This window comes from Anopheles bellator, chromosome 2, assembly GCF_943735745.2.
Source record: "Anopheles bellator chromosome 2, idAnoBellAS_SP24_06.2, whole genome shotgun sequence".
NCBI lineage: Eukaryota > Metazoa > Arthropoda > Insecta > Diptera > Culicidae > Anopheles > Anopheles bellator.
Window position 1 is genome coordinate 42,578,752 of NC_071286.1, and position 23,941 is coordinate 42,602,692.

General features: G+C 49.6%; 1 protein-coding gene across 1 annotated transcript; it reads left to right on the top strand.

Moving 5' to 3' along the window:
* The first annotated feature begins 385 nt into the window (after positions 1 to 385).
* On the top strand, positions 386 to 23,939 carry LOC131209862 (uncharacterized). Its single transcript, XM_058203010.1, is given in 10 exon segments — positions 386 to 481; positions 18,301 to 18,465; positions 18,539 to 19,282; positions 19,350 to 19,574; positions 19,663 to 19,891; positions 19,952 to 20,097; positions 20,099 to 20,299; positions 20,365 to 23,271; positions 23,347 to 23,541; positions 23,618 to 23,939. Coding segments are annotated over 10 exon segments (5,025 nt in total). The 3' UTR covers positions 23,735 to 23,939.
* The last annotated feature ends 2 nt before the right edge of the window (positions 23,940 to 23,941 follow it).

Below are 23,941 nucleotides of genomic sequence, written 5' to 3' on the forward strand. Positions count from 1 at the left end.
TCAACAGCGCGCAGTTAGTCTCTACGTATATCGTATCGTGTCTTCGTCGACGCTCAACCTCTTCGTGTTCCCACCATTTTGTGATAGGTTCTTCGTTTGCTTTCCCGCCAACACATACTCACGTCCACACGTGGTCCACGAACGGCTGCGGCTCAGGGCTCAGGAAGATCAGTGCAGTCTCCCCGAGGCTGGCAGTGAAGTGAATGAAAAGCTGCAACGAGTGGGTAGTGTGTGCGAGTGTGTCCGTGTGACTCCGTGCCTGGTGATGCTCCGTTTGGTCGTCGTCCCTGTCGTAAGCAGTTGTTGAACGCGCAGCCCTGCCCACAGACACAGTGTACATGTGGGAGGGAGTTTAGCTTCCGTACGAGCGCGCGCGACCGACATCATGCATTTGCATTTTGAGAAAAACTCCAACACAAGATGCGACTGCCCGATACTGTCGTTGTCCTGGATGGGGAAGGTACCGGATGACATCCCGGAGGTAGGTAGCACTAGGTATTCCCCCTTTTGCGGCTTTCGCTGCATTTAGTTCCTAAAACCGTTGATAATCCTACCCTAAACCATCTCATCCTATCGTATCGGTACAGCTTGTGGCATATTTAGGGCAAAAGGCTTTGGGCTAGGGAGCCACCATGTTTTCAACTGTGAACGAAAGAGTAATTGAATTAAATGCTGCTTCATTGTCTGTAAGTCCAGCCGTTCCAAACGGACTCCATTGTTCTTCGAACAAGGGAAGCTTTCGTGAAAATGATCATGTTTTTTCAAACTATGAGTGCTAAGTACGATTCGATCCTGTCAGAATGCGTTTACATAAATATGATAAATTGAAGGGTGTAGCCTACGTCCGTTGGGAAATGATGTTGTGTGCATCGTATTCCTAAAGGATAAACTTCTTGACTAGCTTTGTAGAAAGCTACCCTCCGCATTTAAGAACTGTGGGACACTTTGGAGCCAAAGGTAGGATGTTCCTATAAGCATAAGTTTTGGCGAGGTTTCAATGGATCCCTCAAACGAGGTCGCCACAAATTAAACGCTGGTCAACGTACGTCGGTAATGATTGCATGAAGAAGGTTTACGTGCTCAAGTAAGTGTCACACAGGTTGTCGCCTTCCTAGGACCCTTGGAGATGCGCACGTGGATGGAAGCTTTCAACAGGGCAACCTTCTGGCAACCATTGTTGCCAGCCAATTATGTCCGTGAGGAAAGCTCCCTTGAGCCAAATGCTGCATGCAATGTTTGTTTTCTACTCACCAACCCTTGTCTTGGCGACAAGGGAAAAGGATGGAAATTACGAAAAACAACAGATTTCAACTTGTGGGCATTGTGCATAGGTCGATGTGATAATTAGCAATAACATAACATACAGATAAATTATGACATCATACATAAAGTTGTTAATATTTGAAAGATCCTCACTTCTTCCATAGTTCAATATGATCGCATGGTCGCAAAACAATCCCACCGAAAAGACTCCAATAAATAAATATCCTTACCGAGCGGGGCCGATATTGGTGTCGTTGCGGTGACTACTAATCGGATTACGAATTCGTTCCGTGCGTCAAAGACAGTAATACACCGGCGGCAGTCCTGCGTCTGTTATGAGAGCAGCTCATCACCATAGTCACGTGGTCGGAAGCTCCCTCAAGCCTAAACGCAGACCGCGGTTGCTTTGTAATTTGTCGTAACTTACAACACAAGATTGCCTTCATTCGAATAATAGCATTTGCCCCGAACGGCATATTGTATTCGACAACCGAATGGAAAAAACGTGTCCCTACCATCCTGGCGACCTGTCGAATTGATGGCGGCGAGAGCATCAAGGGGAACTGGCGATAATGAGAAAATTTCGACGCTTACAAGTGATCAGCGCAAAGTAAACAAACGCTTGGAGCGCACTGATTGAAGTGTTTCTGCCTTTCGCAGCGCGCCTAGCACGGGGGCGTTGCGTCGAGTGGCCACCACAGGGAAGGTACGCGCTCAGGATACGGCTCAGATCGGCACTCCAGTTCCGTCGATGGTGTGGTTTTTGCCGATTGGCACGAAAGGGTTCGCTCGCTCGAATAAAGCACTTCCGTTTGCCTTCTTTGCCTGCTCGAAACGTAATCCTTAACGGTTGAAGCAGCTCTCTGCTGTTGCGATATGCGTGAATGCACTTGAAAGCATTCGGGCCGAGCCATGGTATGTTCCCGTTTTGTTCGCAGCACTGCACGGTGCGCAAATTAGGAAAATTATTCGACAACCTGCCGGCTCCACATCGTGCAGCTGACAATGGCTTTCCGAACTTCCCGTAAGTGTTCCACGGTGACGCGGTCTCGGGCCATGTTAACATTCTGGTTGACAGGCGAGTGGGGACCGGCAACAAGCGGGGCGGATGGAATGTTTTTCACTTGTCTCCCGATGACGACGGTGATTAAATTGGGGTTGTAACGAAGTATCCTCCGGTGCAAAACAGTCTGGCCAGGTGGACAGTGGTAGTGGTTGTGAGCGGCGAGAATTTGCATTTCCCTGCGTTAGGTGTGTGCGGTTCGGCCGAGTCAACAATGACACCCCGGCTAGACAGCGTAATGAATGCGGACCACTTGTGCCTGTGATGCGGGAAATTCGTAGCAGTCTCGAGAGTTTTGGATCCTCGCTCTGGTGCTGAGGATTCTCGTTTGGTACCTGATAGCGTGCCTCGAGAAGGATTGTTGTTCGTGCTTGCATAACACGTGAGATGTACGTTGTCCTAATGATTCCCGGGGACGGTGGAGCAGTTTTCCGTTTACTTTTCGATCTGTGTGCCCCCCGGCCTTCCGTGAGACGGGTGATCCATCACACCTTTGGCGGGGCTCATCAATTCCCCAAGTTCCAGCGGAGTAATGTTGCGCTATAAATTTGTCATTAATTATTAAAGCACATGCATCTCCGGTACGTGAACCGACCTGCCTGGATAGACCGTTCACGTCCGGACCGTCGGCCGGCTGTTCTGGAGCTCTTTCGATTCAATTTACTAAAACGGATCGCAGTTCCTTCGTGGTGTTTTGGTCTTCTGTTGGCGGTACCGCCATCGCGCCAACGTTTCTGGCCCAATCATTGACGTTACCACTTGAAGTACTTACTCAGGCGAAATGACTTTCATCCTTCCATTTGCGACAGCCAACCGCCAGTGACACGCGCGTGCTTCTGGTCCGAACGTTCCAAAGTCATTACCATTTTATCCACATTCGACGTGTTAGCCTGTCCGGCCGGGCTGTCGACTATCACGGCTCCCGTGAGTTGGTTCTTAGTCCCGTGTACGTAAGCCCGACTTGGAGAAACGAGCCTGTGGAAGCCTAACGTACGCTTTACGACGGGTGCGCTTCGGAGTCGTTACAGCGAACGGCTTGTTGATTGTCCTTCCGACCGCACGAACGAGGTTAGACGGGCTGCCCGTGCATATGCACAATGTAGTCGATGGGATAACTTATTCAGCACATGCCCACAGGGCGCAGCCATCTCTCTGGGCTGGGCTGGGCTGGGCTGGACTTGCAGTATTTGCTGGTGCTCGTGACGGGACGGGAAGTAATTTACAGCCAAATCGTCAATTCTGGTCGTCTTTTCTTGTTTCCTCGCGGTATGCTAACCGTTCGTACTGGCGCTCGCTGTTCCATAATGCACAGACACACATCCTTTGCCGGCCGGCAGCCACAGGAGTGGCTGAACAACGGCCAAGAATCCATTACATCATCGCGTGGCCGGCAGCCGAGCGCATATCTGTCGACTCCAGGCGTCTTCACTTCTAGTGCGATCCTCTGCGCACAGCTCACGGAGCCTGCAAATGAATTTGATTCGGCGTTCGTGGCCGGCCGTCGGAATCCGTTGTAATGCTTTCTACGATTTTCGCTCCGTTCTCCGCCCCAGACCAATCACGATGGTGGCGGTTGGTTGTCGATGGCGTAAGCTGGGCTGTAGTGCGAGCGTACTAACCTGCTAGGCGCCGCCGGGATGAAGCGTGCTTCGCTTGAATGTTCCTTTTTTCTTGTCCCGAGGTCTATTGCATCGCTGAGTGAGAATCGAAAAGTTTTATTATTCCTACCGATCCTTCACCAACGGGTGGAGCAGATCCTATGCAGAACGGCGAGGCAAAGGTGAGATCATCGTTTGAATATGGGCTGCCTGCTGTGGTGTCCTCACCCATAAATGTCACCGGCACACACGCGGACACACGGATTTACGTTATATTAAAGTGTGTCTCCTGCCGAACGGTCGTTTGGTGTGCAAAAGCACATAAAGTGCTGCTTTATGAACTCTCATCGTTATTCCTCAATTTCATTTTTCTTTTTACATTACATTCAAACACAGCATCGGAACAATGAAATCGCGTCGTTTGAAGAGTGAAACAGTATTTTTAGCGATGAACTTGCGTTTCTTTTCATTTTCAAGACCGTGTTTTGCGGTCATTGGATTGGCTACCGAATAGTTACATATTAAATGGTAGTCAAATTATACATATCATAACCTTTTTTTTATAATGTATTATAGAGACTTTGCGCTGTATTAGCATAACATTCGGCTCTTGCATATCATAAGCGAATCACAGAATTAACACTATTCTATTCTATACCATCCCTAAGAGGCTTGAATTGATCAAAGAAGGGCTCCGGAGACTTTTAAATCGATTGTACGACAGTAATTATTCGCAATCCTGGACGTCATGGTATTGTTTATTGTTTGGTGTCATTCCTCGAGTCGTTTGAAATTTTTCTAGAGCATGTTTCGTACCTTCAAAGCGCTGGGCGAGCACGCCAAACTGTTCTGCCTTTTCGCACTAGATTCTAACCAGTAGCAAGTTGAAAAACCTCGTAATACCGATGACGGCAGGACTTTAAGTATTCCTGCTGATCTGCGGCTGCAGCCTTGCGTTATGTCACGTGGTGGTGATAGAGCGATAGCCAGAATTGTCCTTTTTCCAAATATGCACGATATTCTGTTGCGCGTAACGCATCTCAATCGTAAGCTGAAAAATACCCCATTGATAATTGATAGCCCATCAAAACTCGTGAACCGTAATGCTGAACCCATTATTATCTTTTCATCTAGATTATGATCTTATGGCATCTGTGTGACGCCTCATATTCGCATTTCGTTAAAATTAAAGATCGACCAAATCAATCCGGAAACCGGAGAAGTCAGTTACTAGTTTCATATTCCCCTTCGCGTATTGCAAGCCGACATTCATCAACAACAGTGGCCTCTAAGAGGAACTCAGCGGCACATCAGCACATCACATGGCACTAGAATTTGGCTCGCGTGTGTCGTTAACTGTCGTCATCAGCGTTCGTGTTGATGGGTTATACGTTCGTCACTACTCGGTGACCCTCCAAGAGGCCGATCCCGGTGTGGTTGTTGATGAATTGTGAATCAATTCGTCATCACCCTAAACGGAGCAACAATCCCGGTGTACGGTGACCACAGATTGGCACCGAGCCAAAACTCGCAATCCTAGAATTGGCGGCAGCGCTCCTAATGAAACAGAAATTAGACCACTCTATAGTTGCGTGCTTCATAAAAATTGTGTCACCGAAAGTCAAAGTGGGTAGAGTGTCTCGGAACAACAGCACAAAAACCCCAGTCAAAGGCCAAGAGAACATTCGACCGGGCTGGGTCAAATTTGCCGGAATCTGCTTTCAAGGCACGTGCTCGCGGTTCCGCTTTTCGCAAGTAAGGCTATGTTGTCGCCGGCCATAAAACTGTTTTCCAACCAACTCGTGTGGCCAAACTTTCACTTGCTCCTTGCTGTGCGAGGAGCTTTTCATTGACGAAAAATCTCAATCGAGGTGGAAGGATGTGTCACTCTTATGTCATGCACAGTGCGCCCAAAAAACTAGGACGATGACTTGTCCAATTCCAAATACCTACCTAATTTTCATGCTAACGTTTGATAATTCAATACGTTTTTGTGAACTCACAAATTTAACGATTGTTACCGATCTAGTAAAGTAACTTTATCAGTAACGGTCTAATCAGTTTATCAATCAATTCACAGAAACTTCTATTGCAAACCAAGAAACTCAGTCCGGCCCACGCCGGAAATGGTTCAATGATTCAGAAACTCTTTCTCAAAATCGCGAGCGTTCAAACTAAACTGGCCAAACATCGTACCTAACGTCTTTCGGTGTCAAAGTAGATGATCGTTTGTTGCCACTACTGCTTGCAGATATTTTGGTCCGCATGACACGATTGGCATCGTTAAAAGGTTAAGAACTCCCTGCTGTTAAATGCTGCCTGCGGACCATTAGCAACCTTCGCGACACCTACTGCTTCGAATTACATTTGAAGTCTGTGCCCTTGCCTACCGCACCGTATGTGTGCCGTACACCGAACCCTTCATACACCAGATCGCGATCCGAAAGTGGATACCAAATTCGGCGCTCAGTGTCAGCGAGTGGAATAATTAAATTTCCATTGCCGCGCCGGGTGGCCCCTTGTAACGAGGTGATAATAAATTCAGCAAATTGAGCGAAATGTTCAATTAAAAACCTTCCTGGGCGCAACGTTCCGGACAGTTCATTTGGGGGTGGTCGGGCTGGAATGGATTGAAAATTAGCTCCGCAGCTGCGCACTGTCATGCGAGCGAGCGGAACCATAATCAAGCTAATATCACCCACGAGCGGTCGGCTATGCCCGCAAGGGGTTACACAGGCACCCCTATTTGTGTCGGAAGACGCACTTTGTATGTGGCAAGCCCGCTCGGAGTTGGGAGCGTGGCCCGCAATTTTTTCAAAAACATTTTTTCTACTCCTACAGGCGTCTCTAGTGATAAGGATTAATGGACGTCGCAGTCAATGGCTGGCGGTAGTTGTTGTAAAACTTTCAAACAATATTATTGAATGAATGTCAGAGAAGGTTAAAAATGGACGATGATTTATCCATTTTCCGCACAAGAGGGCGGCCTTCGACCCTCGTTAATGTTGCAACGTTTTTCTTCTTCTTTGCTGCAAAATAGGTCAATTCGTGTTGACACAAGGCGCACCAGCTGAACAGCTGAACCATCGTTCCGGGGCGCCCCCATTCGGAACAATTCGTCATCAATCTTGCCAGTCTGTTTTTCTTGCCTTCTCCGCAGCATCGCAAAGTGGAAACTAGTTTCTTCGCTTTATCCTTCCCAGGATGAATCATCGCCCGTCGAACGCGTCCTACGAAGCGACGGCGACGCTCTTGCGTCCGGGCCGAGAACTTTGCGCGCGCCACGTGCTTCGCAAGGGCTGGACGTTTTCGCAGTGCCCCCTACTGGGTGCCCCGAAATCGCATTGAATTATGGAAACATAAACATCGTTACGCCCTGATGAACTTTTCACTCGTTCGATATTCGGCCACGCTCTAGCATATTCACGAGATACTTTTCTCGAGCGGTTTACTGGTATCCTTTTTATTTCTTGGTTATACTTTCACTTTTTTCGGACACACTTTCGGACCGAATCCGCCCATGTTTCCGGATGTACCAGAATCGGGCCAGGGAAGTAGTTGGAAAACCGTCTCAGAGTTGTGTGTTTTTTTTCGTTAGGGCAAGAAACTATACAACCGCCATTACGGTGAAATATTGGCATTGGGTTCGCCCCACAATGGCCGATTCGATGTGGCAACGTTTTTGCATCGTAAAGTGTGTCGCGGCCTGTTCTAGATTTCCGCCGCGAATGATGCGAATGCGAGCAAGAGGATTTCCATTTGAGATAATTGTGTCACGGCGATAGTTTTCGTTCCGCTTACATTGTTTGACGGCAACCCCAATTCCTCGGAGGTACTGTTCGAGTAACAACGCTCGCCTAAAACGGTACTGAAGCAGGTCGAAATGGATTCTTTGAGATACTACTACGCAGCATGATACTACTACTACGCATGTAGATTGCTTACCACTACTACTACTACGATAGATACTACTACGCATGTAGATTGCTTACCACTCTTAAGTGATGGAAAAATATTCGATATTTGTACACACAGGCGTTGGCTTAAAGATTAGGTGGGTGATCGATTGCTGAATAAATTACTCAACCGATCAGCGTTTGCATAAATCCAAAGGTGCGTTTAATTCAGCCGTTTGCTGTCACTTGGGCCTGTGTCACTTCTCTGAGGTCTGACCCTTGCTCGCCTTGGACATAACGTGCGGTTCAATCAACCGTTTCTCATGTCAACTCCCAAGAGAACCTCTTGAGAAGGACAACAAGAAATCGATGAGAAGGCGGCTCGGCATCTTCGGTGCTAGGCAGCACTTTCAAACCGAAGTTGGGCTAAACTTTTATTTATTCATGTAAGAGATCAAACAATCAATACTGTTTGGGTAAAATAAAGCTGTCATATTGAAGGCGATTGGGAGACATTGGAAAAAACGGAATATCGGCCCAAAAGATAGTTATCAGACCGACTTGTGACTAATGCTTTGCGTAATGCTAAGCAACTGTAAGCTGAGGCTGAAAAGAGTCATAATCGGGCTATCGTTCAGACATGGGATTTGTAATCGTTCCACGCCGTCACAGAGCCCCAATTGCCGGGCTGATAAGATATGATATCATTGTTAGGTTTGACAAGTTGCTATGCTTAAAAAACCCGAACCTAACACACCGGTGCGGGCCAGTACAGAGTTTGATCCACGATGAAGCTCATGTTAGCGGCCGTTATTTCGCTCGCTTTGCTGATCGGCAACCTTCCAGCTGGAATCTGTGCCTGTAATGTTGGCATAGGACAGCGGGCCATCGGTGAGTGTGACTACCATCTCATCAAAGGATTGTCAATCACGAACCACGGACATCGTTTCTTTAGGTGACACCCTTCTCCAGACGATTGTGGTTACTGCGGGACCGGTACAACAGCCAACCACCGACTTGGAAGTGACAATAGACTACAAACCTAATCCGCTACGAAACGAGAAGATTACGATGGTAACCGTTGTGAGCCAGTCCACAGATTCTTGCTCCTTCAGCCGCAATCCGCAGCTCGACTTCACTAAACACGTGTATGGGACGTTGCGAAGCACCGTACCTGTTATGGAGCTGAAAGTGCAAGTGGAAGTATACGGTTACCACAGTGTTATTTAATTGTTAGCAAAGTAATTGAGGCAGCGCCTGCGGTGACACTTTTGTTGAAAACTCATAACGTTTCGTTCAGAAATTCGTTTTTTAATAAACTTCCAGAAACGAGAAGAATTCGAATGCGTGAAAATAAAAGTCTCCATTTAAACTGCTCAGAGAAAATCGAGATACAGTTTTAAAATGTCGAAAGGTTCGTTACGCCTATGCACGCCTGTGATCGTTATGAAGCCATTGCCGCACTCTTTGAGTCTTTCATTCGCGGAATTCATATGGTGTCCCTTGCTGGAATGCCAAAATATTTAAGAAGTCGATTCTATTTTGACAAATAAGGCTTAAAACTCTAATTCTACGGCTCGCATAAACCGTATATATTTTAACAAGAATATTTACATGAAATGGCTAATCGATCGTGAATAGCAACTGATTATTAACATTATTAATATTGTGATGTTCGCTTTGATACGCTTATTACGACGACCTTAGTACGACTAGCCAGCTTAGCTGTCCGAGAACCAAAGGTCCACTATATTCAAACCAAACAATTGAGAAATAGTAAAAGCCCACTTTGTGGCGTTCTCCTTTGACTACTCCTGTCGATTGTACCTAATCATTGAGTTTTAGGCCCGTAATTTGCCTGATGTTTCTTATTGACAAAACTGTTGATCCAGAAATGGTTCTCATTACAAAAATATGTTGCAATTAATAAGCATCGATAATAAGTTAAATAAGCATCGACAGTGTCATCCGATTCTACGATTTTGTTAAAGAACCGTGACGGGGCATGTCGTTTCATTTTTAAAGGCCAAAACAAATTAGGTACAAGCAAGCAGTTAGTGCGGTTGTCCCGAAGACCCTATGTCAGCGATAGATACTCTTAAAACTTGGATCGTCAATGTAATGTAACTCACCTAAAGGGAAAATACACTTTCTAACAGACCGGGAAGCATTAAATATTCAGCCAGAAAAAAAGAAGTACAAAACTTGTCTGCTAAAAATAAGAAACATATTTATCTCTGTTCGTGAATAATCTATTTCTCTCATCGGACCCTTGAAGAAATTGTGCTTTCGAATTCAGCGTGTACATATACGAGTGTAAACGCATCGCAGGCAGTTTGCGATGTCGACTGGGCAATGAGGGAACCTTAACATTCATGACAATCCAGGGCATGTACACACGTTAACACACGTAAAATAAGGTTGTCATATCTATGACTAATTTGTACCATAATTTTGATTTGTTTCAGAAGTAATTCCAGCTCTGGAAAGATCACTGCAAAGGGTTTTTTTTATTTAAAGAACTGGTCGATATTTGTAGCTCGCAGGTTACTAATCACAACAATCTACCACCGATCCTGAAAGTAGCTTTTGAGTAGATTACAACAAACGAACACGCGCCATTCTAACCGCAATAGGGCATTCTAATGTTAAAGTCCCGCGGTGCAGGTTTCGCAACTTTGTCTAGTGTCCGGAAGATCCGAAGCGTAATTATTCGATTAGGAGAGCTTTGCTTGCCCACGTGTCAAGGCTTGGGTCTTGGGACCGCCTTCGCGGGGGGGACTCGCGCCTGCGCAGCTTTCGTGGGTTTACTTGAATAAACCCATCGTTATTTGCTGAACCCGGTTCGATTTCACTCATCACTACTCTCGGCCTCTTCGCGGCTACTAGCGGATCCTCTCTGCTTTGGATCTTTTGTCACAGTCGCAAATGCCAGTTGTCTTGCCAGCCATTTGCAGCAGTGCAAAAACCTTGTTGCTCCATTACGACGACGCGCGACAAGCCATCCCATGCTGCTTTTCTTGGCAGGCAGAACCACATTGCAAATGCGAAGGTCGTAATGTCTTGGCCTCGCGTCGCGCTTCGAATACTTTTCCATAATGGTCGCTTAGTCGGCACCACAAAGCCTGATGATAGCACGCACGGAGGGACAAAAAGGCAGATGGGCCCACATGGACCTATCAGCAGGCACATTCTTCGCAGAGCAGCTCATCTGGTCGGTGCTGCCCATTGCCATCATACGGGGCCGTTTCGTATTAGTACAATGGCGTACGAAATGTGGTTGCCAAGGACTCGGATGCAGCAGTAAGTCTAGTGACCCTGGGGGAAGATATCCTTGCGCCTGTAAGACCCATCGGTAGATTCTTAAACGTTTCTTAATCGAGCGAATCGAGCGAATCGAGTTCCTCGTTCCTTAGCGAACCACCGTTTATCTTCCAATTTGGGTGGCGACCCAAATGCGCACGAAGAAAAGGGGGACGTAGCATCTATTCTGGGCGCCCAAGGTCACAGCCTTACCCGCCCGTTTGTAACCCATGGGCAGTAGTTACGGCAATTGGCCAGCAATTCGATGTATTTTGTTTGACACGCTGCCAACGGGAGACTTGCTTCTTTCGAATTTGTCAATCGCGCCATTACTATTCGGCCTCACTTGCCACGGAGAATGTCACCACGGTGTTTGGACCAAATTCAAATCTTGGACCAAATCGAATAGCTCAAACAGATTTGACCGATGAAGGTAGTTGTCGGGTCACGATGGGAACGATGACTGTAAAACCGGAACCGGATGTTGTAGTAACTCCGCTAGCCTGTAGATAACTCAAATTGGTGAATGTGTTTTCTTGTCCGATAAAGCCAATCGATGTTGGAACAATAGGACGGTTTATTGGTGCAGCTGGCTTTATGCCAGGTGAAAGCACCGGCGTTAGTACACGAATTGGGAAGGTCTTCAATGTACTGCCTGTACTCTCTCTGTAAGCACTTTGGATCTAAATCTAGTTACAAATGGCCTCCAACAAAACCCTCTTCCTGCAACTGTTTCCGACCGTGCACGCAATGTGCTGTGATGATAAGAAATGGAAGGGTGATGATTACGCCGCTTCGACGCTCTACCACAATGCCGCCCAGTGCCATCGCTTTCCGTTCCGGATAACTGCAAGAAAGTATGGGAAAATCAATACTGATAAAAAATGTAACTCCAATTCAAGGTAGAAGCAGTTCCCGTAGCGAAAAAACGCGTGGAGAGGGTCAAATGTTAAAAAAGCAACCAACGAAGGAAGCACATTTAGCTGAAGGTCCTTCCCAGGTCGTGTGGAAGTCGGGCGTGTGGATTTAGCGGCCACGGCCTTTTATCCATGCATTCAATATCGGCCTACCCGTTCAAATTTTCCTCCCCACCGATGGATGTTTCCGGCCGTCGGTTGTGGTACAAATAGACTAAAAACCCGCCCGAACCCGTCTCGAGACATTGCTTGGTTGGCTCGCGAGGCACGACGTGCGCACGGCTTCAACGAGTTGGAGAGTGTTCTGGAGTTTTGCGATTTCTACCACACCGCGGGACATTCGTTTCGTTCTGCTCGCCGGCTACCATTTGAAACCGCCCGTAGGTCCCGGTGGTTTAATCGACCACTACCGCCAGGCAGCCTCAGGTGATGTTTTCGAAATGAAAAACTGAGACAGACAGAGAAAAAAAAGGAAAATGAATAACCATACACAGAAACTCATCGACATGAAAATCCAATTACGCCGGATACAGTGGCCAGCAGCATAGGGCTACGTCACTCGCCATCGTCGCCGTCGTAGTGGCGAGGCGTACTGAAATTCTATACGGCGCTGGACAGCCGACACTCCGTACACACTTGCGGCGGTCGATAGAAGCGAGCGGAGGGGAAAAGGACCGGAAAGGCTCGAAAGGCTGTTTCGGAAAGCAGCTTTTGGGATCGGGAAACGGAAGCGCCCGCGCACAGATGCTGGCGAATTGTTATTTGACTGTTGAAGGCCTGGTGCTTGTCAGGTTATTTAAAAAAATCCTCGTGGAACACAGAAGTGGTCTCAGTGTCGCAACTTGACGTCTGCCCACGGCAAACGGACGGCAGCGCAGATAGTCGCTGGGTTGCTGGAATGAACTATTGAAATGCCACACCACGTTGTGGTTCTCATTTATCTTGCTCTGCTCCCGAGCCCATTGATTATTTATTCAAATATATTCACAACTTTTGGTGCGGAAACATATCCTGTTTTGGGGAACGTTGGTACAATGTAAAATTTTATTTTCGCAGAAATTGGAGATCTTAAAGTATAAATGAGAAATAAAGATTGCTGTTTACACCACAGAAAAAATGCCATACATTCGTAGGTGCTAGTTAGGGGATTATTCGAATTCAGTCATGTGAAAGGCCAACCCCTATCTTCGAATGAGCGTTGTGCTGGAAACATCAAAACGGTTTACGAAAGAATTATCACACTTGCCTAGTTGATGCCTTTGTAGAGCGGCATGGATTCTCTAAACATAAAAGGATTGCCGGCCCCATGTCAGGATTTGCCTGTCAAAAACAATTCTGTATTCCGGCATGATTGGCTGGCTTGTTTTGCCGCATTATGTCCCATTTGAGATTTCATATTTTCCATCGAGACGCTTTTGCTCGAATCGTTCCGACTGACACGCAACGTGTAATGTGACTCAGGTTCTACGTATCACTAATCAGGATCCGCAACTTTTTAGACACGTACCGAGTTTGCCGGATCGACAGGCGCTTCAAAATGCGATCGATAAGGTTTGAGGCCCAAAATGGAACGCACTGAATATGTTTTGAAAACAAGAAACTTTCGATCTGTTGGGGTCTTCATCCATCATCCATTTCTTTTGATTAGTTTTAAACGTAATTTTTTGCGTCGAAACAAACTTTTTTGAAAATTTGCATTGGAGTCTAGCAGTTGTGTAGTTAACTAGTTTTGGACTTTCAGAAAATGCGAGCGACTTACATGACTGCAATCAATCTTGGTTAATTTTTAGTATCCCTGAGGCTGCATTCCGTGGTTTTATAAATCGACTTCTCTCTCAAGGGTTTAATGTTGTAAATATTGAGGATTAATTTAGTATAGTAGGTAAAACAATGTGTGCTCCAAAGGATGAAAATTAGACATTAAAAAACAAGAGCAATCAAATGTGAAACTAATCAAAAATACGTGTAGTAACTAGGCCAATTGATGTAACACGTGATTTCGTTAGCAAATACGAAGACATGCTTTATGGCACAAAAACGTTGTTTGCACAATGATACAACTGAAAGGAAAAGGGCACCACCGAACGCGAATAAGTGCAGGAAGGTTTAATTAAAGAAAAACTGTACCCTGATAGGAATAAAGTTGCGAGCGAGTTTTCTTTTCCTACCCCATTTTGCTAACGGCCAATTGAACACAGTTCGAAAACCTAACTTGGCATATAACTTTTGCCGTTCCGTAGGTTTTTTTGTATGCCGAATTTCCACTATTTAACACACAAGTTACCTACCGCATGCCTTATCTGTGCCAATGCTCGGCACCATCGGGGACACCCTCGTACGTGCGGCAAACTAACTTTCCCGGAAGTGGGTCAGTTGGAAAATGTTATAATGGAAAATTATTCTGCACGGCTGAAAAGTTTACCCATCGTACCGGCCACCGATGGCCGGTGAGTCCGGCTCCGGGTGGTCAGCCGATACGATGTCAACGGCAAAGAGGCGTGTTATCACCTGACAGCACCCTTCGCTGGGCTACGTAGTGTACCCCGATTAGAAGAGGACGTGCAGTTTGAGAGATTCGCCGCCGGTAGCATCCCTCCGAGGACGGGCCGTGACCGTGGGCGCCATCTGATGCTTGTTGCCGGTCACTGTGTCGGAGCACGTCATTGCAACGAGTGGTGGTAGCCCGCCGGATGAGAGGAACGGATAATAAATTTTCCCTCGCAAACAAACAACGGCCAATAAATTTCAGTTTAATCAGCGCCGAGTAATCGACAATGCCCGGGGGGATGAAAAAAGCTCGTACCGGAAACCCAACCCAGCAACAGCTCAGCGTGCCTCCTGGCGTCGTGAATGTGGCCTAGCAAGACGCCTGGCGCGGTGACTCACCGAGCATGATGCAGAAATGAATATGCGCCGGGTTCGAACGACAATGTAGGACATGTTTGCTACAGCCCTGGAAACTAGAGATAGTTTCTGCAGCAATTACACGGTTTGTCAAGCCAGAGATCATTATCAAGGATTTATTTTCCGAACGCTCCGAGCCGGGAGATATTTCAGCTGACAGTAACGCACGCGGAGCCAGGAAATGGTGGAACATTAATTGGCCCATGTTTGGGAAATTCCTGTCGAGTTTTTAACAAATGTATACTGCAGTAGGTAATGCCGTGTCGTGCTCCAGGAGGAATTGCCAGCATGCCACGACATTAGACATGATCAGGGATCATGATCATGATCGAGGGATCAATTCGTCCACTTATGCTCGGGTCACAGCGATGAAAACGATCATTCCGAAACCGGATAATCCACAAATACCACAAGTACCCACAAGACCCACAAGTACAACAAATACCAATTAGATGTATCTATTTATTTATGCAACCTATATGGCGTTTTTCCATCCAATATCTGGCCCCTGCAAAAGTAACAAATCAGGGATATTCAGAAATTCACACTGTACCAAACTTCAAATTATCGAACCATCAGGGCTGGAGAAAATAGATCCTAAAAGCACCAAACGCGTGCCAATGTGAAGGTTTCGCTAAATTGTTAGATGTAAAACTAAATTAAGGGAAAAACAATCATTCAGTTACAAAACATTCATAAAACGAATTTACTTTAACATCAGAAGTTTATATATAGGTCGAAAATTCTATATTCGACCATTACAGTTATGGATCACACATACAAAAATCTTCCTATTGAATGATTCAAAACAAATAAACAGCTCCAAAAGCAATTACTGAAGCACATTTTCTAAACGCAGAATTTATGGTGGAATTTTATCGAAACGCCACCAACTTAGAAGTTTGGCAACGATAAAATTCCTCATATGGCCAGATTTCGGGTTTTAGCTACTGTTGCTCGAGTTCAAATACAGAACAAGAGGGAGCCTAATTCTTAGTTGTTTGTTTTAATCTTAGAAGAACGGACCGGGCTTATTAAATTTTCTTAACAAGATTAGCTTAAGAAACATGTGGCGTTTCCTCCACTTCAGAGTAGCCTTATTCCGCGCTAGCTCGGCTTAATTCTTAGTTGCTTCCAGCAATTTTATATTTAATTTGAGTCTACGTCTAAATAGTTTTGACAGATCATTTTTATAGTTTAGTAAACTTTTCCAGCTGTCTCAGTCAACCATCTACCATCAGTTCCTTGCTTTTGTGGCTAGTAGTCATCAAACCTACCCATTTAGCGTCTGTTTACTGAACTACATTTCGCGGCACGTTAATTTACGAGAGACACCGAAATGGGAACGCGTCTCGTTGCTGCTTTGGGGAACCATCGCCACAATTATCGCCAGTCCAGTCACTTTTCCCATTACCGGTCCACTTAACTTGTCCGGCATTCCGTTTACGTGATTTCGGAGGTCAATTTCGATGTCTGGGTTGCTGGGATGGTCCCTGCCTTTGCTGTGTTAGTCGATTAATTTGTTTGTTTCTCCCTTCGGTCCCTCCCTCGTGGGGCACACCTGTTAGAACGACCTGCGCCGCGTCGGACACAATCCCGGTCGGCGATGATTCATTATGGATCCTATTTATAGTTACTTAATCGAATTCTCCGTTTTCCCCGAGCCTGGCGGGGGCTCCACGCCAGCGACGGCGGCAGTTCTTCTGGGGATTAACTGACCAGAATCGTAATGGCGACGCGAACATTCGAAACGCGAGTCTTTCTTCCATTTCCTAGCGCAAATTTGATAGTACTTCAATCGATTTTCTATCGTACCACGGCCGGCCCAAACATCCGTGGCGGAAGGCCAGCTTGGACGGGCTAAACTTGGGCTGTAGGTGCTCGGTCCAGTGTAACGGGATACCGTTCGTTGTTTGTAGGTCAGCCGACCAGTCGCCGCCAGCAGCGAACACACGGGTTGATTCCTTTTCTATATCGCGACATTATGAAATACGCCGATCCGGTGGACAGAATGAGGCCACGCGATCTTCCAGAGGAACCCGGTGGCACCGGACAGTCATTGTAGGTCGAAAACAATCGCCACGGTAAGGTTTCTAAAATAACCCCGAACCGGTGCGGTGACGGTCTAATGGTTTCGGGAAATGAATGTCCTCAATTAGCGACATGATATTGACGAAGCGATTACTGAATCAATTGTAGCGATATAACCCAGCACGTTTGTCTGTATTGTTGGTTTGTCCTTTTTTTGGTCCTGTTGGTGCAATCGGTTCGATACCGCCGAACGTAGAAGGTTTCATTCTTCAGTCCGCCAGCCGCTCTGCAGAAATAGTTTCTTCGAGGGTGACTAACCCAAAAACCAGCGACGGGACACTCTCGGCGTCAATCTGTCACGGTGGCGTGCGTAACGGTAATTTGGCGACGGACAATAGTGGAGTAGGACCCTCCGTTTGATTGGCCTAAGAAACGAGGTAGAGTTTTCGCTACAAATAAAACGTGTTTGGCTTAGTACAGTCCTCCATTCGTTATAGTTTACCATTCCTTGGGATTATGCCTCTTGACTACGTACGCCGCATCGCAACAGTACAGTCGTTGCTTCGTATCAAAATATTGATTCGATTGATAGACGATAGTTCCAGCCGGTTGATACCCAAACAATGCACCTCTAGGGGCACGGGTACAAAGCAGCTTAGAACCGACGATTGCAACCAACCCGAAACACTTTGGCCAATCAATTTGGCCGTAAGGCTCTTCACTGCTAGGTTCTGCCAGGTAGAGAGTCCATCATGGAAACCCTACCATCCAAGGTCCGTGGCTGGTAGTGAGGCCTAAACACCAGGCTGGCACGCAACTTCTAGTGACTGAGCTGAACAGAAATTGAAGGATTGCTCGTAGGTTTCGCTCACGCTTCCTAGTCTGCAGGAAGTTGCATGCACATCGTCAGGGCCCCATGGCAAAGTATTGCGTGTTTTGCGTGTCGCTACTTCCCGGCCGATTTGACCCGGTCGTCCTGTGCACAAACGGTACTCCTGTTTGTGCACCGTCGTCCCCGACATTGCAGTGGCACACCGTCAGCCTCAGGTCGCCTAGTGGTCGTCTTGATATGTGAAGGCAACGTCAATCGCCCGACACGGTATGCCGAATGTCACGACGTCGAATGTGTGTATCAAGCGCCTGCCATAGGTGGCCTTTAAAGTTTAAACGTCCCTGCATGTAGCCTTCACCGGAGAACAATTTACACAATTTACTACAATTTATTGGCCCGACGGCCTCGCCGCCAGGATGGCGCACCCGGTCCGAGTGGAATGTTTTCCTCATCTCTCACACTGTGTGCTCCCTCTTGCTTACCTTGCTTGCAGGAGGAAGGCTGGAAACTGAATCGCACCAACTACTACCAAGAAGGATGGCTGGCAACGGGGAACGTGCGTGGTATCGTCGGTGTTACGTTCACGACATCGCACTGCAAGAAAAACGTCGATTACCCGCTGCGGACAAATTATAACCTTCGGGGCCATCGGTCCGATGTAAGTTGCCGACCATTCACGGGCTGTGCTTTACGGGTACTGATGGCTAGTGTCGTTTCACGATTTCCCGTAGGTGATTCTGGTGAAGTGGAACGAACCCTACCAGAAGCTGGCGAGCTGTGATAGTTCCGGCATCATCTTCGTCTGGATCAAGTACGAAGGCCGGTGGAGCGTGGAGCTGATCAACGATCGCAACACGCCGGTGACGCACTTCTCCTGGTCGCACGATGGTCGCATGGCCCTGATCTGCTACCAGGACGGCTTTGTGCTGGTTGGATCGGTGGCTGGCCAGCGTTACTGGTCGTCGATGCTGAACCTAGACGCCACCATAACGTGCGGCATCTGGACGCCGGACGATCAGCAGGTGTACTTCGGTACCTCCCAGGGTACCATAATTGTGATGGATGTTCACGGCGCGATGGTGTCGCAGGTACCGCTCAGCTCGGACGTCGGCATCACGGCGATGGCGTGGTCGTGCGAAAAGTTCAAGATGGAGGAAGGCGAGGATACCGAGCCGGGCGTGACGAACGCTTCGAAGCGTAGCTTCGTGCTGGCCGTCAGCTTCCAGAACGGGTACATCTATCTGCTAAAGTCGTACGACGACATCACGCCCAACCAGCTCAACACCGGCATGAACGGGGCACTGGGCATCGTGATGGAGTGGAGCAACTCGCGCGAACTGTTGGCCGTGGCCGGCACCGAGCACGGAGCCCCGCACACGACCGACGGCAATGGTGCTACGGTGTACAGCAACCTACTGAAGTTCTACACCGAGTCCGGAAATCTTCTCTACACCGCCAAAATCCCCAACAGTACGGTAAGTGGTAATGGAGCTCTGCGGCCCGACCAACGGTATGATTAATTTGAGTTCCTCCCCGTTATAGTATCCCGTATCGGCGCTCACTTGGGGCCACAACGATAAGCGTATCTTCATCGCCACCGGAACACAGGTCCACATCGCGTGGGTTTCACGGCGCGTCGCGTCACTGCAGCTGTTTTGTAGGCTGAAAGTTCAGTCCTCGCTGGCATCCGAAGCCCTGCTGCCCCGGTTACCGCTCCCGGGGCGAATCAAGGCGCTGATCGGCAACCTATTTGCTCAAACCATACGAGTAAGGACGACCTCGTCTCGGTGAAAGACCGATCGAAGAACAGCGACCAAAGCGTTTGACTCCGTGCTGTTCGACCCTTTCCTTTCAGTGCTGCGTTCCGGATTTGAAGTCTCTGCGAGAGTTTGTCTCCAGGCCACCGGCCTGTTCGACGCGACTGCACTGCACTATGATAAGACATGACGACGATTCGAACCAGAGCTCAGGGACATGCTATACGCTCTATCTGGAGTTTCTCGGAGGCCTGGTGCCTCTGCTGAAAGGCAAGCGGACCTCTAAAATTCGACCGGAGTTTGTGATATTCGATCCTCAGGTTGACGGTAGGGTAACCGTCAGGGAAACGCAGCATTCGCCGGTCTCAACTGTTCCTTTACTTCCAGAAGTTTCTACTTACTGTACATACTCATCCGATTCGACGACTACTACGACGACCACGAAAAGCTCGTCGACATCGAGCCACTCGACGAACGGCACGAACGGTCGCTCTGACAGCTCCGAAAGTGATATCGACGACGAGTGCCGTAAGTTACGGTCAAGATCCGGTAGCACCTACCCAAGAGTAACGTTTGCCAATTTGTGTCGCCCCAGGGTCACCTCGTTTGGATAGGAAACGGAAATCTGGTAATCCCAAAAAACGCGTCCCAAACGGTACCGACCGTTCGCCAAACCAGAATTCCGACTCGACGGAAAACAATGAAGATCTCGCGTATTTGGACACGCTGCCCGAGGTAGGCCACCTTCTATAGTCACTCGTCACACTGTACCCATTCTCTCCCCTCTCTCGTTCGGATAGCACGTAAAGCTGGTGGAAGTTACCTCCAACATCTGGGGGACAAAGTTCAAGATACACGGGCTAGCGAAAACGCTTCCGGCTAACCTTGGGCAGGTGACGTACAAAACGTCACTGTTACACCTGCAACCGCGCCAAATGAAGCTGGTCATAACGGAGCTGCGAGATGACTTTCCCACCGGTCCGGATCCGAGCTTTAATCCAAACATTTTCTCCGAAGACGAAGAGGACCAGCAACAGCAGCAACAGCTGCTGCTTCACCAACAGCAGCAGCAGCAACACCAGCAACAACAACACCACCAACAACAGCAGCATTACTCGCAACCGCTGCAACCCGCGCACAGCCACGGTGGGCCGGGCCTATCCGCCCGGGACGGTGTCACGTCGGGGGTGTTGAGTAGAAAGCTGCTCACCGAAAGTGCACCACCGATTGCGCCGATGTCCCCTCGGCCGAACCGGTTTCCGTCGCGCCCCCGGCGACAACCGTCCACCCTGGCCGGCTGCGGATCGTCGGCTGGCGGATCACGCGGCGTAACGCTGCCCGGATTGGGACCGTTGGCACGGGCGGAGTCGTACGAAGACGATACGGACACGGCCCCGGACTCGACGGTGACGGTCGTCGGTGAACTGCACTCGGTTCACGCGACCACGGCACGTACCCCACCGCGGCAAAGCATCGGCTACAGTCTCGTCAGTCGGCCGTCGTCCACTTCCAGCAACCAATCGAGGGTCGCGATAAGCCCTCTGTACTGCGAGGGTTCCGTACCGACGCTGCAGTCACCGAAGAATGCCGTCGCACCGAGTGACATCATCTTCGACCGTCCACCGGCCGGGCAGACCACCTTGATGAGCTACTCCAGCAACGCGGACTACATGACCAGTGTGGTGCAGGTGAAGAACTCCCTCATCTCGTCCTCATCCGACCACAGTCATCACCACAGCCACCATCTGCACCATCACCATCATCCGACGCTCCGCTCCGGTGCCTCCGGGCCTTTGCCACCGAACCTGAACCTCAATTTTGAGCGATCCGATCCTTCGCCGCGGCCACCCGTGTGTGTCGGTGCGAGTCCGAGCCCCGGGAAAGATTTGCAGCCCAGTGCCAGTGCCAAGGGTACGCCCAAGAAGCAGAGCCTCAAGTTTATCGATGAAGAATCCACACCGAGCAGCTCGGCCACACCGTCGGCCGTGGTGCCGGCTGGAGCGGGTGGCTCTTCGCCCGCTCCGGAAACGAACCCTGGCCCGCTGGAAACTCCGACGCACGGAATGCACCGTACTCCGACCGTGGCGTCGATGATGCCGTACACCACCACCGGTGGTGGTCTGGCGTCCGGATCGGCCCGCATTCCCGATTCCATTACGCGCAGCTGCAGCGTCGGCTATCTGGACAACATGGCGATCGTGCCGGGTGAGGAGGCGCTCTCGATGATGCGCCGCGACGCACCCTACAAGCGGTTGGTGCTGGTCGACAAGAAGCGCCAGAAGAAGAGCAAGCGCAACTTGGACGACCTGCGGCGGGTTGACGCGCGGTTGCGCTCGGACGCGAAATCGAAGAGCCTGGACTCGTGCGACGTGCTGCAGGACGTACCGAATCTGAACCGCGATCTGATCAACCTGTTCCGTCAGATGCCGAAGGTCAACGAGCTGTCCGAAAACGAGACCGAGTATTCGTCGTCCGATCAACTGTTGCCCAGTGGCAAACCCCGAACCACCACGGTCCGCAAGGGAGCCCCGATGAAGTTTGGCCCGGGCGTTTCCGGTATGGGTGGCTCCAAAACACCCATCCTGAACCGGAGGGAAAAGCCAAAATGCTGCTCCGTATGCAAACAGATCTCGCCGACGGTGAACTCTACCGAAACGGTGTGCGTCAAGTGCCGGAAGACCAGCACCGTCCACGGAGCAGGTTCCGGAGAGGCGCTAACGAAAGACAACAGTGCGTCCGGGACCACGAACGGTGGTGGAGTGGACGGTGCAGTGGGGGCCTCGAAACCTCCACAGGTCCCACCGAAGACTAAGCGTACCACCCTGGGGCAGTATCTGCGATCGGCCTGCAGTAACCACTACGGTGACCACTCATCGAAGGAGTCACAGGCCGGGGCAGGCACTTCCGGTGGAAAGTGTGGGTTCTTCGATCGAAGGTCCACGCTCAGCTCGGGCACTAGCAGCGAAGGGAGCGCCTGTTCTACCGATGGGCCGGTCCCGCCTACACCGTCCCGATCGGTGGCCCGGATCGTGACCAGCTTCACCGACAGTCCGCTCTTCTCCCGACGCAATCGCCAAGCCAAGGCGGACTCCGGGAAGCCTCAGAGTGAAAGCAACACTCCGATTCTGCTGCGCTGGAATGGCCGGCAGACCCGCAAATCCGATTCACTTGACTCCCCGAAGAAACACCGCCGCAATGGGAGTTGCCCTGGACCAAGTAAAGACTCGGCGGCGGTCGGCGGTGAAGCCGTCGTCACGGCGTCCACCTCCTCCCAGACGGACGATGGGCCGATGGGCGGCGGGACTGTTCCTTCGTCGGGACCTTCGGCGGCAGTGCCGCCCGCCGTCCCCGCCACCATTATCAGCCGCTGGCGGGACATGGACGATAGTGGCCGTCAATCGACACCACCCGCGTCACCGGCTCGGCTGGCCCGCAGCTCGCCGGCGTCGCCGACCCCCAGCAAGAAGAGCAAGCGGCACCAGAGTGCCTCGCCTATACGGCACATCCTGAACTCGCCGCTCCTCAACCGCCGGCAGCGCAAGAAGCAGCACACCGAAAGCTCGGACGACGAGAACGGTAGCGGGAACCACAACAACAACAACCACAGCAGCCCCAGCAACCACACCGATGACAGCAGTGGCAGTGGCAGTGGCGCGAAGCAGTACCGGGATCTCGAAACATTCCAGAAAGCTCAGCTGCGCCAAAAGGTACCCTGGCCCCACCCTGGAGCTCCCATATCACCACCCGTTGTAACTGATCGTTCCCCATTTTCCCCCGAACAGCTGAAACGTGGTAAGATCGAGCCGAACGGAGTGGCTAGCACGACGGCGTCGCCGGCCCCGGTACGGCGGGAGTTTGTGATGCACAACAAGGCCCCGATGTGGAACGAAAACAGTCAGGTCTACCAGCTGGACTTTGGCGGCCGTGTTACCCAGGAGTCAGCCAAGAACTTCCAGATCGAGTTCCGTGGAAAACAGGTACGTGCTGCACGCGAAGAACCGCGACCCCAAGAAGTAGACTAATGGAACCTTCTGTCATTCACGGTTCCCGTAGGTCATGCAGTTTGGACGCATCGATGGCAACGCGTACACGCTCGACTTTCAGTATCCGTTCTCAGCGCTGCAAGCGTTTGCGGTGGCGCTGGCCAACGTTACCCAGCGGTTGAAGTAATGGGGGTAGGCACCGTGCCCTCTCGCGCCTTACTTTCTAGGTAAAATAGCAAGTGTAGCCAAATAGGATGGCGGTGAATGGCGCCCAGTGGCGCGGCATGCTCTACATATCACATCGGAGAAGGAGACCACGCCAGAGAACGAATCGTCGGATTGTCGGCGCATTCCGGTTGGTGACCGGCCATTAGCTTGGGTGCGTCTACGTAGT